The sequence below is a fragment of the Setaria italica genome, chromosome IV (genome assembly GCF_000263155.2).
Source record: "Setaria italica strain Yugu1 chromosome IV, Setaria_italica_v2.0, whole genome shotgun sequence".
Classification (NCBI taxonomy): domain Eukaryota; kingdom Viridiplantae; phylum Streptophyta; class Magnoliopsida; order Poales; family Poaceae; genus Setaria; species Setaria italica.
The window spans coordinates 18700549-18715938 of NC_028453.1; the positions used below are offsets into that span (position 1 = coordinate 18700549).

The 15390-nt window shown below is 44.3% G+C and overlaps 1 protein-coding gene across 2 annotated transcripts; it reads left to right on the top strand.

Moving 5' to 3' along the window:
- The first annotated feature begins 6789 nt into the window (after positions 1 to 6789).
- On the top strand, positions 6790 to 11935 carry LOC101769202. 2 transcript variants are annotated; one of them, XM_012845139.2, is made up of 5 exons: positions 6790 to 7174; positions 8305 to 8385; positions 10169 to 10294; positions 10507 to 10638; positions 10723 to 11935. In XM_012845139.2, the coding sequence occupies exons 1-5, from the start codon at positions 7000 to 7002 to the stop codon at positions 11910 to 11912; spliced, it is 1704 nt and encodes a 567-aa protein (XP_012700593.1). In that variant the 5' UTR covers positions 6790 to 6999; the 3' UTR covers positions 11913 to 11935. The 2 variants fall into 2 exon arrangements, with proteins under 2 accessions (XP_012700593.1, XP_004965387.1); XM_004965330.3 differs by having other exon boundaries at positions 10172 to 10294.
- Positions 11936 to 15390: the final 3455 nt, after the last annotated feature.

The window sequence follows — 15390 nt, forward strand, 5'->3', positions numbered from 1 at the left end:
ACCGCCACATTCTGACGCTCACCGGCCATCTCCGTCACCACAACTTTGCTAAGTCGAGCTCAGGTGAGCCCCTACGCACCCTCGGCCACTTGTCACCCGACCCCCGCTAGCGCATCGCCGAGGATTTCACCCGCCGCCACCGTGTGCACCGCGAGGACGACATTGCGTCTCCCCCAATCTTTCCAAGGGCCTAGGTGCAAAAACCCAGGGACCCCTACACGAATAAACCTTAAACGTGAGGAGTAGAGTGCAAGTTTGCCACGGTTTATGGTTTTAAATCGGTAGAAAATAGGGTAAAGTTTAAAAATGCCCAGTAAATCGTAGAAAAATCAGAAAAATGCCAAACCACTTTTGTTGGAATCCATGTTCTGTCTAGTTTCTTACAAAAATAAGTTTGCCCATGTTACTGTTGTAAATAATATCCTATAGTTTTATTTCTTGCTTAGGCTTTTTAAATCATAGTAATTAGAAGAAAAATGATAAAAAGGTAAATCCAACTCTATGGTGTATGTTTCAGTGAGTAGAAGCTCAGAAAAATACTTAGGGACCTGGAATAGAACTTAAACTCACTGTTTTAACCTTATATTTGAAATCTAGGGTTAAAATCTTCCTTTTTTATAAGTTTTAATCCAGAGCTAAGAAAAATATGAAACCACTTGGAGTAGCTTAGTTTTGAGGTATAGTTTGCAGGAAAAATGTGGTTTGTGGTCAGCCTCAGAAAGAAACCCAACTTCCTAGTGGAACATGATTAAATAAGAGATAAATATGGGAAATAGATGTCCTTCTCCAAAAATCATGAAAAATTCACCAAAGCATCTATAACACACCTTCAACCTACTAGTAAAATGTCACCCTTAGAATCACTGTAAGTTTTGAGATAAAAATAGTTAAGTGCATGCTACCCTTGGCGGTAAAATATGTTTAATTCTTTGTGTGGTAATCCAATGGCTTTCAAAATTTTACAGTAACTTATTAATGACTTCGGTAAGGTGCTGCAATTTTCTTAGTGCCTTTTGTTGTTGTTTCCTTGAGGAACCAATTTTTGGCTAAGAAATCGGGTTAAAGGAATAAAAGAAATACGAGTCCTAATGCACTCGAACCACCCCAAACACGACCTCCCACCTTCCTTATGCAACTCTAAGTTGTAAGAATCTATATATGTACACAATCGCCATCAAAGTCAACCTTGAGTTTAAATCGACCCCCACCTTACTTTATAAAGTATATGGAAGTGAAAACCTTGTTTAGGTGAATGTGGCCTAAATACGACTTTCTTTCTAACAATAAGCCATGCCTTGCATCGTTCGTGTAAAAGCATGGATAATTCTAAACTCTTGCATATGCATGTCGTGTAGAAGCTAATATCGCCGATAGAACCTACGAGCTCCACCCTACGTTGGAAGAGGAAACCGTCGTGGAGCTACATCACGCTGAAGTTGAGCTCGAGCTAGATCAAGACCCCAAGGAACCGCTAACTTTTCCTGAAGGCAAGCCCCGGTGCGTGCTTCCCTTTTTGTAAATTATGCAATATGTTGATGCTTATGATTGTGCATTTACATTATAGGAGTTGAATGACACCTTAGATGCATGAACTTAGTACCCTTTTGATCTAACACTAGCATGATAAGTCGCGTAGATGCAATGCTAAATAGAACTCGGTAAAAGTCGAGTGATTGCTTATCACTCACGAGTTATAGGAGTTGTTTGTTTACTCATGCTACAACCATAAGGATGACGGACGGGACCGGGAATGGTTCCGATGTGGTGGTTTGCCCCGTGTGTCTAGCAATGAACTTGCTAAGGTCGAAACATGTCGACGTTTGTGATCAAGTGTTTGAAAGTACTAATTTCATACCTAGTATGGGATAGGTGTGGTAGAACTGCCCAAATTAACTTGACTAAAATGCATTTAAGTCGTCTGACACGCGATTATGCACTTTAAGCAAGTCAACCTGGTCAACCGTCGGATTTCATCAGATGAACCACTTACACAGGATGGAGAAGCATTGCTCACACGAAGGTGAGTAGCACAGAGATTAAAACATTCCCATCAAATTAACTTAGTTCAACAATTTATTACATCAGAGTTGTTGAAAATTCAAACAAGTCTACAAGGTTCGACACGGACGAATAAAACAAGCGGAAGCTAAACGTCGATACATGATATCCTGATGAAGCCGATCATGACATCAATAATCCCTGCCCTCACCGTCCGAGGAGGGATCCCAGTCGACTGTCCAGCCCAGATAGAACTGGGTAGGCCAAGTGGTGCTAGCAGCCAAGCTATTAACATCACCTAAAAAGTTAAGCCACAACAAGGCTGAGCAACTAATACTCAGCAAGACTGACCTGTCAGGTAAACTATTTTCACCAAGACCTAGACATGCAAGGCTTTCTGGCTTTGGGTTTGCTTTGCCAAAAGCGTCTATAGTAGGTCCTTACTTTCAATATTTTAGCTCAAGTTCTATATTCTTTAACCAGTCTAGATTAGCAACTTATACTAAGCAAGCATAGTTTCCAAGCAATTAAAGAACAAGCATCAAGATTAATATCATCATCATGTTCCATCTTTACTCAGTGCAGAATAGCGATCAAGCAGTCCCAAACTGTGAGAGGCAGACGAATCGATTCGAATTTATTAACCATGCATGGCGCTCGCCCTGTCTTGTCGTAGGCGCGGGTTGGGCGCCGTGGCTCCCACCCTGTCGCTGTCTCGCCGGGGATAGGGCGCCGACGAGCTGTCGGTGGCCGGCGACCACGCGGCATGCGGCGCGCGAGCGTCGAGGCAACGTCGGGCCGCAAGCCTGACCGGCTTTGGGAGCTCCCCTCTCAAGATTCTTCAACTAAATGTTCAAAACTCCTTTAAGCAAACTTGTACAACTCTGATTGTAGTCAAACTTTATTTAAGGTGTTTGTTCAGGTTTTGAAAGGATTTGGAGATAGCCTGAGCCAAAGTTTGCCACAACTCTGAGAATTCAGACTTAGCCATTTTGGCCAAAGGGGTTGAATTTCAGAAGTTTGGCTAGCTTTGAGTCGATTTTAGGGCAGCTTCTAAGTTGAATTAGACCAAAGTGTTATTAAAGGAGTTGCTCTCCAAACTGAGGACTTCAACTTCTATTAAGGGTTTTTCTTGAGTTTAGTTCAAAAATTTGGAGGAACGCCCTCGCCAAGGCGCGCACTCTGGATAGTTCCCACACTTAGTGTTGGAATGCCCAGGGGGCTGAGTTGACTATTTTACCCAACTTTGACCAGGAATTTGAGTAGATTTGGATTCGATTTGGACCTGGGTCAGTGTAACAAAGTTGGGACACACTCAAGGGACTACAACTTTTATTAAGGGTCTGACTTGAGGTTAGATAAGAATTCGTGAGATAACAGGTTGCAAAGTTGAAGGAAAACTTAAATTCCAGGACAGGTTGTTTATAAGGTTCTTTAATACTCCTGTTTTGATTCCTATTTTTGACCTTCTCCCACTCCGAATTAGTCAAGGTGCCTTTAACAAAAGTTGTTTGAAATTAAAAGTTTTACAACTCTTATTTAGGCATAAATTTAGGTTTGCATATAAAATCTCAAGTTTTATTTACTCCAAAAAGAGCTTCTTAGGGTCAAAATGGGTATTTCACATCTTTGCTTAGTGACTAACCACTGGTTTAGTTTTAAAAGCACTTAATTTAGGTAGAGTTGTTACATAGGGAAGCCTAGTACCTGATTGAACTAGGGCGTGGCATACACTTCGGCTATCCTTGGAACGTCGTTCCTATGGTGCATCATGTGGGTGCAAGTGCGGTCATAGTATGACAGAGGCCGGGATTATGGAGCATTGCATGCCAAAGTAAGTTGGCCCTGACACGTGCCTAAGGGATCGATGGGGATGACTGACAAATGAAGCGACCCTTCATGGTGCGCGGATGTCGTGAGGTTAGGTTCACCATGCATGGTTAATAAATTTGAATCGATTCGTTTGCCTCTCGCAGTTTGGGACTACTTGATCGCTATTCTGCACTGAGTAAAGATGGAACATGAGGATATTTCTTGATGCTTGTTCTTAATTTTTTGGAAACAATGCTTGCTTAGTATAAGCTGCTAATCTAGACTGGATAATGAACTTAGAACTTGAGCTAAAATATTGAAAGTAAGGACCAACAGTAGGCGTTTGGCCAAAACAAACCTACAGCCAAAAGCCTTGCATGTCTAGGTATCGGTGGTGTAGTAGTCACCTGTCGGGTCAGTCTTGCTGAGTATTAGTTGCTTAGCCTTGTTGTGGCTATGTTTTCAGGAAGTGCTGAGTATGAGAAAATAAGTTGCCAGCTTGACTTAGCCGACCCAGCTCCCTCTGGGTTGGTCGGTTGAGTGGGCACCCACCTCAGACAGTGGGGATCGTTGAAGGGATATCATGGTCAGCTTCGCCATGGTATTATGTATCGTCGTGTAGCTTCCGTTGCTTTTTCATCTTGTTGAACCTTGCAAACTTGTTTGAATTTTGATAACTGTGATGAAATAAATTGTTGAACCATGTTAATGTGATGGGAATGTTGTAATATCTGTGCTACTCACCTTCGTGTGAGCAATGCTTCTCGATCCTGTGTAAGTGCTTTATTAGATGAAATCCGACGGACGACCAAGTTGACTTGCTTAAAGTGCATGATCGCGTGTCAGGCGACTTAAGTGCATTTTGGTCAGGGTAATTTGGGCGGTTCCACCACAGTTCCATTATATCAAAAAAGTCCGAAGCGAAGCACATCTTGAGCTGCACCATAGTCTCTCTAATAAATTCTTGGAGATCCTGCAATTCATCTTCGTCATTCACCTTTTGAGAAATGTTATTGAACAAGTAACACAACTGAGTTATTACAATCTTTACATATATTGGCTTGATCGCTCTAATTGCAATTGCAACGGAACACCGTCAGCATCACATGACAATCGTGACAGTTATAGCCAGAAAGCAAGAGAACTTTCATACAAAGTAGTTTCCTGATGTTGGATGAGAAACGACTTGGGACTATAATTCCTCGTAAGCACTCACACAATGCTTTCTTCTCTAATCTAGTGTCAAGTTGTAGCTAGCCGGGGGAAGTTGTAAACTTTCATTCCCCGTATCCATAGGGTGAAGATCTTTTCTTATCTTCATGGCTACCAAGTCTTGACGTGACTTCACGGTATCCTTTGTCTTGGCTGATGTCTCCAGGAAGAGCCTAATTGTGTTTCCAAACACATTCTTCTTTAGGTGCGTACCATCAATGGCATGGCGAACCTTAAGCTCCGCACAATATGGCAGGTACTTGTAGAAGATCGATAGCTTCTTGAATGACACACCGTCGATACCTAGCTTATCTCGGATTCTCTTCTGTCCTTCTTTCGTTATCTTCCCATAACTAACCTGGATGGTCCTCACCATTTTGAAAACATAGTGCACATCTCGATTTACTGGAGTAGAATGTAATTCGGGCATGGCACCAAAATAATTATAGAACTTCTTACTTCGGTACCTATATCCTTCCACCAAGAAGTGCATGTACCCAAGGTAAACTACCTTTCTAGAAGCTTCCACAAGATAATGGCTCTTAGATTAAATTATTGCCATGTAAAACCATCAATGATGTTGATACCTTCCTTCCATAAAGTTTGCATCTTTTGCATCAGAGGCTCAAGAATGACGTTGATATCGACGCTAGGATGCTTTGGTCCTTGTATAAGGATGGATAGCAAAAGGTAGTACTTTCTCTTCTAGTACAACCATTGTTGGTATTTATTATGCTCTATAAAATATTTTGATATTAATTCTGCATGTGCACATAATCACTATTGTAGCATTTCATCCGGGAGTATTCCAGAGTATCATATTTATATTTCCCACAGGGAAGCACTAGTAGCATAGACGATTGGTAAATAAATCCACCGAACGTTACCGCAACTTAACGAACTACAACTCAGCTAGGGTAAGAGTAACGATTGATAGGGGTGATAACTATGACATACGAAGACTATAAATAAAAGATAAATATGGCGTAGCTAGTGGGGAGGAAACAAGGAGGCGTACGAATAGGAGGAAATAGACAGGAGATTAATAGGATGACATGTCACATGTGGGTCCGTTATTCTTTTTTGGTTTTTATTTATTGTTCACTTGGCAGCCATGTCAGTAAACGCATCGCGGGATCTCGGCCAAAACAGGAACGCTATGGGGTGAGATGGGGTATGTTTCTGGTACTCTGGTTTTAACAGCTCGAGGGGCAAATTTGTCTGGCATCTGAGTTCGGTAGCACGTACCAATGACACTATATCATGTGGTAAAAGATCGGTTGGAAATCACCAGCAATTAGCATGTAACTGTAGTTGTTGTTGGATGAATTTACCATAGGTCAGGTCAGTTGGCAAACGCGGTTCATTGCCACTGCGGCTGCCCATGATTCAGCTTCGGCTTTCGCTCCCGCACGTTGCTCACCTCCTCCAAACAGTATACGTAGAGCTGCCCCAAGCAGTCATGGTGTTTCTGAATTCTCATGCAGTAATCTGTTGACTGTTGACCAATGAAATACTAGTCGCTAGCCGAGGCCATCTGCATGACATGTATGACCTACTATACTATACTACGAGCCATTTGCACATCGGGAAATGGGATTGAAAAAATCCATGGATGAAAATAAGGAAGGAATTAAAATCCACTGTCTGCCAAACCAAACCGTTGCTATTGTTAGGTCCACCGGGTGGAGGCGTCGGCGATGCATCCATCCCGTGTACCACGCTGCCAACCTCGTGCCGTGTGGAATTTATATTCAAGCCAGTCAGAACCAGATGGCCAGATACCATTGAGCAGCGCACCCCGTCGGGAGTGTATTGAAGTGTGCTGCCCAGGGCTTTGGGCTACAAACAAATGCCGCGAAGACGACGCGTATAGTACCCCTCGCTTAAGGCAGGCCTACGGGGAAGAAGCTGAGGTAGGAGGAGAAGAAAGAAAAGGCCAGGTCGGGCCGGCCGATCAAGAAGGTTGATCAGGGGATGGGTACCGACTCACCGTCGCCGTCGACGGCACCGGTGGCCCTTGGGGCGAGGAGCGCGGTGAGGGCGGTGGCGCAGCACCACCAGGCCGTGGTTGGTTTCCTCGTCGGCTTCTTCCTCGTCCTGCTGCTCTACACCACCGTGTCTTCCCAATTCGGTTCCCAAGCTGCTATTGGTGAGCGGCCCTGCTCTTCGTTCTTCGGCTGCCGTGCATGTTTAGCTAGCTTCCATTAATTTGATTGGTGCAATCCTTTCTGATGTTTTCTTCTAATCATTCGCAAATCACACAGGCACGCTTTGGCTCCGTGTTCTAAACTCGTTTCCTTCACAGTTGTTAACAATTCTCAACCTGGTTACTGTTCGGCCATGTCGAATAAAGCCACTAGTTACTTCCGTTGTTTCCTCAGCAGTCAGCACACTCTTTGTTCTTGCTTCTTTGACCATGCTTAAACCTGGTGACGTATTGGTTCTACCCTCCGTTGAAATTCTCTCTCCACAGTTACGTCCTACTCAAAAGGAATTCATGTTACTAAAAATGCATATAATATACGAATACTAGCTTAACTTGCCATGCATACGCGTACACTTAGGGGGTGTTTGGATACCCCATGCTAAAGTTTAGCACATGTCACATCGGATGTTTAGATGCTAATTAGGAGTATTAAATATAGGCTAATTACAAAACTAATTGCACAGATGGAGTCTAATTCGCGAGATAAATCTATTAAGCCTAATTAGTCCATGATTTGACAATGTAGTGCTACAGTAACCATTTGCTAATGATGGATTAATTAGGCTTAATAGATTCGTCTCGCGAAATAGCATAGGGTTCTGCAATTAGTTTTATAATTAGCTCATGTTTAGTCCTCCTAATTAGCGTCCGAACATCCGATATGATACTGCTAAAGTTTAGCAACTAATATCCAAACACCACCTTATTCAAAACGGTTATGCCTCGAAATTATAAAATTAACAAGCACTGCATTAATTCCTGCTGTAAATTATTGATACAGAAAAATAGAATGATTTGAAGTGTCATCTGTATCTTCAAGGAACCAATTTGATCTCCGGATCGACATGCATGACCGTTAGACAAGAAAACAAAGTTTATATACCGTTCCTAGCGTGGGTATCAAAATATGCATGTGGAATGACAGGTTGTGTGGTTGACTTGCCATTTCTCGTGTCCATTATTTTTGTGCTGTCATAGCCCTAGATGTAGCTTAATATAACATTTCTTCATTCTGAAGCCATGTCCGTCGGCCGACGATCAGACAACTAATATAACCAATTCTTCATTTGCAGGTGTCCTACAGTCCGTGCGTACAGATGAAAACGCCATGACTCCAACGTCGCCGTCGTCGATGCCGAGCAACGTAACACAAGGTGAATTGCAGTAACATATGCCGTAAAAAAGTTACAGTGACTTGTTTAAATTAAGATATCATCGATTGCTACAAACATATTAGAATGCACTGTATAAGTAGGATGGGTCGTGGAAGTACATACCGACTCAGAATCACAAATTAAAGCAGCTGCCAACATAAAATTCATTGGCCCACGCATTGACGCATAACTTGTAGCTTTGCGTGCTAGCTAGCCGTCGTCTTCAGTCTTCTTAATGGCCGTGATAGTGATGAGTTTAGGATATCTATGGGCTGGCATGGCAATAATGGATGGCTGCATATATAGGATCAATGATAAAAAGTACTCTTAAAGTTTTAATTTAGGAAGATGCTTTGCTTGTTGTTGAGTACAAGTCAGGATGCATGATTGAAGGACCAATAGCATGTGAGTGTGCCACATGCCTACTAACTTATAGTTAATCTTGTTTTATTTTTCATTATTCCGCCTCCCTATATATATCATACTCCCTCTGTTTTAAATATGTGACAATTTTAGGATAACATAATTAGTTGAAAAAAACAAACTAATTAGTTTGGTCTCTATGTCATATATTTAAAAATTAGAGGGAGTACTTACATTTTAAAAAAACATTAATCGTTTGCCTAGATGAAAATAACGGAGCGAAAACAGAAAAAAATCATTAAACAGGTGTAAATATAGTCATGCATATTAAGATCCTGTAGTTAGTCGTTACTAATTCCATTTTAGCAACCTCGTATAATTGATCGGTCCAGATCAGATAAGGTGACTTTTTTGTCAACATTTGTTTCATCGTTTTGTTTCACAAGCGAGAAACTTATTTGTCTATTGGTCCTCAGTTGCCCACACAAGCCAAAACAAATGTCGAAAGGTACTTGAAGTTGATTTGTCACACACGACTAACGCGACTGATTGTGATATATCGCAATCAATCACTCGAAACAAGAAGAGGAATAAAAAATTTTCCTTTTTGCCACGGGACAAGATATGAAACCAAAATTAAGATAACGGATGGACGGCTTGGCCTTTTTGAATCGAATTGAATGTCATGTTTATCGAACCAATCAGGTCGTAGTACAATGAAAAGCAACATAGATGCTATAAAAAATTTGGATGATAGCACTCATTTATGATACAAACCATTGGATCATAGTCATGGACATGCAAATTCGTGATTCCACAATCTGAAGGGATGCTCACCCGTAAATCCTGCTCCCTCCGTTCTAAATTGTAGGTCTTTTTAGCTTATTTAGTTTATAGATATTATTATTAATCTAGATATAGTGTATGTCTAGGTGTATAATAATATCTATGAACTTAGAAAAGTTAAAAAAGTATCATGTTTCCAGGTGCAAAATTTCTAACCTAGAAAAGCGCTTCAAAATTTAATAGTACACGCTTCAAAAGTTAATATGACAGGTGTAAAAACTTTAATACTTTTGCATAGTAATTTCTAGGCTACATACTCCCTTCGTGTTGCCTTCAAAGGTTAAAAAAAGTATCACGTTTTACAAACACTGTCAGTAAATTATTTAGATTTCCATGTGCATATTGCCTGTCATGGATCGAGTACAGGAGGTTTCACGTGGTTCTCCATACAGTTTTTTGACCTGGAAGATTCCATAATTGAAATTAACTAGGAGATGATTCCCATATTAGAAATTAACTGGAAGATTGAGCCGATCAAGTGGCCAAGCGATCTAGGTTTCCTCTAATGGTGAGTTTTACTATTTTGAAAGAGCTAGCTTTACCAAATGTTGACAGGCTTTTTCTATTGTGGTAGTAGGAGATAATATGAAGGAAGAAAATAAAGGGCAAAAAATCGACGAACACAAAAAGATGGAGGAGGATCGTGTCCAACATGATGTCCACGGAATTGAAAAGAGCAATCAAACTGAAGCCAAATTCGGTAAATGACACTTGTTTGTCCTTTAATTTTATCAGCGAGCTTATTAATTACTCTATCAAACTGATAGATTTTCGTTATTATCCAAAAACAATAGAACTGATCGAGATACTATTCAGTATACTAGCAGCATTTCATTTAATTTTTCATCTAGTACAATAGATCCATGTTCTAATAAGCTTTACTGAATAATCGACCAACTGTTAATTAACTAGATGATGAGAAAGAGGAAAATCCAGAGCAGGCAGGTCAAACTGTGAACGATGCAAGTGATAGGATGGAGGAAGAGCTAATCCGGCAAGAGATCGACCAAGGAGGCGGCAAGAATGACACCAACATCCAACCAGGTTTGTCGCGCTTCCACCAAGAACTATTTTCTACGCATGATCAATTCATCATCAACTGAATCAGTAAAATATTGCCGCATGCAGTTACGCCACGCAAGCCAATCTGCGACCTCTCCGACCCTAGATATGACATCTGCGAGATCTCCGGCGACGCACGCACGCTGGGAGCCAACCGCACCGTCCTCTATGTCCCGCCCGTCGGCGAGCTCGGCGCGGACAGCCAGGAATGGAGTATCCGAGACCAGTCACGCAAGTACCTTGAGTTCGTGAACAAGGTCACTGTCAAGTCACTGAACGCCTCGCAGGCGGCGCCCGAGTGCACCTCCAGGCACGACGTCCCGGCCTTGGTGTTCGCGATGAACGGGCTCACGTCCAACCCGTGGCACGACTTCAGCGACGTGCTTATCCCCCTCTTCATCACCACGCGCGCACTGGAGGGCGAGGTCCAGTTCCTCGTCTCCGACCTCCAGCCGTGGTTCGTGGACAAGTACAGGCTCATCCTCAAGAACCTCTCCCGCTACGACATCGTCGACTTCAACCAGGACGCCGGCGTCCGGTGCTACCCGCACCTCACCGTCGGCCTCCGCAGTCATCGCGACCTCGGCATCGACCCGGCACGCGCCCCACGGAACTACAGCATGCTCGACTTCCGGCTCTACATCCGGGAGATCTACTCGCTGCCGCCCGCAGGCGTCGACATCCCCTACAAGGAGGCGAACCGTGCTGCGTCCGGCGCCACCACAGCAGAGCAGCACCGGAAGCCACGGATGATGCTCATCAACCGTGGCCGGACGAGGAAGTTCGTCAACTTCCCGGAGATCGTCCCGGCGGTCGAGAACGCCGGGTTCGAGGTGATCCCGATCGAGCCGCGCCGGGACCTCAGCGTGGAGGAGTTCTCCCGGGTGGTGGACTCGTGCGACGTGCTCATGGGCGCGCACGGCGCCGGGCTGACAAACTTCTTCTTCCTGCGGACCAATGCGGTGATGCTGCAGGTGGTGCCGTGGGGGCACATGGAGTACCCGGCCATGGGGTTCTACGGCGGGCCGGCGAGGGAGATGCGGCTGCGGGACGTCGAGTACAGCATCGAAGCCGTCGAGAGCACGCTCTACGACAAGTACGGCAAGGACAACCCGGTCATCAGCGACCCGGAGTCCATACACAAGCAAGGGTGGCGGTCTGGGATGAGGTATTACTGGACAGAGCAGGACATCAGCCTCAACGTCACGAGGTTTGCTCCGACGCTGCACCAGGTGCTCCAGATGCTCAAGCAATAAGGGGGGGGGGGGGGGGGGGGAATGAAATATATACGGACCATTAGAATACATCCATGCTTAGGGATGTATAGGATAAATTTTTTCGTTTACATATATATGTTGTTGATTATCATTGTTTGTTTTCTTTTCTTGATCAATTTGAAGTTCAAAATTCATAGAAATTAGGGTGTGTATCATCGATTGAAAAGTTGTTTCTTTATTATCTCAATTACCACTTGTGACCATTGGATATGTGGATCCAACGGTCTGGATCTACATCTCCTTTCTTATTATTTTGTTCCCGAGTGCTATGGTCTTCCTTTTGAAGTCTCACGTGACGCCCAACGCCATGTCCCCGCCAGAGCCACCATCCAACTTACTCTGGTGGCCACCTCAACCTCCATAGCTGCCCTCCTGCGCAACTCTAACCCGTATGGCTCAGACGCCCCCGCCACCTCTACTACCCACTACCATGGAATCCCCTACCAGCCGCCTCGAGTGGAGTCTCACCACTCCAACTCCAATGTTATCTCTCCGACCTCCACCACCAGCTAGCAAGCCTGCTGGAGCTCCCTCTAGACATGAACGCCATAGGTAACCCCTACCTCCAAAACTCCTAAATCCCTAACCTCAAATCTCAATCCCCAATTTAACGTCTAGTATCAGTTTGGGTGATTGGGAGGTAGCTAAAAAACAAGCATATGAGAACGAGTAAATGTAGAAATTATTTGTTAAAACCATAGGAGTTTTTATTGTCTTCGCAAGGTAACAAGAGCTAGATGTTTCTCCATTAAAAACAACTAATACATCAACATGTGCTCCATGCAATCGAATAATTTTGATAGACATAATTATTAGATATACATTAAAAAATTAGGGAGCATAATTAATAATCAAAATTCATTATCACTAGAATTCACCATGACGACCTCGTCAGGAATCTTGGTGAATTCTCAATCTATAACCTAACAAGAGGTTGGGAAGACAAGTCTGAATCAGGCTCGACTTCTACTTCGACTTGGATGAATCTGCTCGAGCAGGCTCTAGAGCCATCAAGCGGCACGATCTCCCAACCAGCTCATCTCCCATAGGGACTCGCAACGCAGCCACTGGATACCATGAGGCTATGTCCAAATTCCTGTCTAACTCAGATGGAATCGAGGACTTCGATAACTACTTGGATTCGGATGAGGAGACGCCCTTATCAGGCCCCCAACGAGGCCTGGTGATCACATCAACCTCACAAGGAAGATTCGTCTACCGACCAGTCATGAAGCCAACTGCCCTCGCCAGGAGCAATGAGTCATGGCTCATCGTCTGCCTCGATGATATCCTATTTCAAGCGGGAAATCCCCTATCCACCATTGCAGAAAAAGACGAAAGCACCATCATGATCACCTCTGGCTCTGAATGCTCCTCCCCCGAGCGCGAAGTCCTGGTGGTCAAGGGCGAACAATGAAGAGATGAAAGACTAGAGGATATCTCTAAAGATGAGCTCACCGCCAATGTAGGGGAAAATACTAAAGAAGAAAGGGCCAGTCACAAAGACAAGAACTAGAATTGGGCTGAGCGGTGGTGCCATATCCGAGCAATCACGCCACCCTAGTGCAACTTGGACTGAGCATTCACTCAAGTCGATGAAAAAGAATACAACATTTATCTTTATTTTTGTGATATTGTTACTTTTATTCATTGTACATATGAAACTAAATTCTAATATACATATATGTTGCATTGGGTTTTATTTTAAAACTAGGTGTGACAGCTAGGATGCTGCTGCATCGCTGGTTTGCCGCTGTCGGGCATGCACCCCAGGCCCATGAGTAGACCTTGGACGACCCACTGAGGGGCGTACTCGGACACGATCAGGACAAGGGATAGGCGTATCCCACTCGGACTAGTCAAGTATGTATATGGAAAACTACTCGGGCCTAACGAGTAGAACTCTGTAATAATACTCGACTAGGACTCAGACTTGTAACCCTGCCCTCCCGTGTATATAAGGGCGGGCAGGGACCCCCCTCAACAACAACTCCAGTTCACCCAAGATCAATACAAACCAACACACAAGACATAGGGTATTACACGATCTAGTGGCCCGAACCTGTCTAAATCGTGTTCCTTGCGTCACCATTGATTCCTTGATTCTCAACAATCCTTACCGCACAAAAGACCACCTAGGGTACCCCCTAGGCGGGTTGTTGGTCTAAAACACCGACAGCTGGCGCGCCAGGTAGGGGACTCGTCAAGTTTCTCAGCACGAACTCAATGGCAACGGTCATCATCAAACCTGTAATCTCCATCGAAGCGGGCGCCACCTTCGTTTTCGGATCCTGGCTCTGCATCGCTGATGGCTCGGGTTCAATCCGGCGCCAGATCATCAAAGCTCAGGAGAAGAAAGCAGGAGATTCGACCAGAAAAAACCAAGATTTCAAAATTGAAAATTTCGAGTTCGACTACGCGTTGGACTCGACTTCGCTTCGGACTAGTTGGTCCCAATCGACTCCCAAGTCGATTTCGGCTTCAAAGCGGTTCCCGCACGGACTCCGCAACGTAGCCGAAGTTCACCAAGGCTTTCTTACTCGCATCCAACTCGAACTCGGGCATGATGAAGCCATCGACTCCGACTCAGTTTATCCACAAGAGATACCATTATCTGGTCCAACCCAAGGATTGGTAATAACTTCAACGTCACAAGGCAGATTCATACTTTGGCCAGGATTAAGACCACCTCTCCTTGCCCGCGACTACGACTCACGCCTTGTCGCTCATATAGACAACCTCCCATATCAAGAGGGCATTCCACTCACTTCCAATTGCGAGGAAAGCTCCACAGAGATTGCAACATCAAGCTTCGGAAGCTACTACCCGGACAGAGAAGTCCTTGTTATTACTCAAAATAACAACCCGGGTACTAGCTAGAACAGAACCCCCAGACGATTAGCACAACTCGACAACATCTCCGAAGATGAGTCTACAGCTGACGCTCCTCACAATGAAACCTCCGAGCAAAGAAATCAAAGAAGGATGCGCAACGCCACTCGAGCGGAGCCACGGCGGTCGATGGATGCAAATATTCCCATCACAAACCTTGACAGGGCTTTCGATGCAGTTCAGGCTCAGGAGCACAATACTCCACTCGCGGCAATCACCTCAATCAATCTTCTAACAACGTTGATGCCTCAAGACAGGGATAACGAAGCCACAACTCAACTCGTGCAGCGCGACAACGGATTGATCGCACAACTCACAGAGCAAGCCTACAAGTTACTTGACAAAGAATCACCAATTTCGTCTGTTCCTCGCATCACAACTCACCAAGAAGGCAGCAAGGGAGCTGCAGATAACAACAATGCCCCAAGAAACGACAATGAAGTTGTCAACCAACCTCGGCAACACAGCCAAGGCCCAAGCAAGCACAAGGCCCTAGCACGCCATAAGGATGTTGGAGAGGTCAGCTGCACCAACTCGGTAAAAAGCATCCGCCCTACTCGGAAGA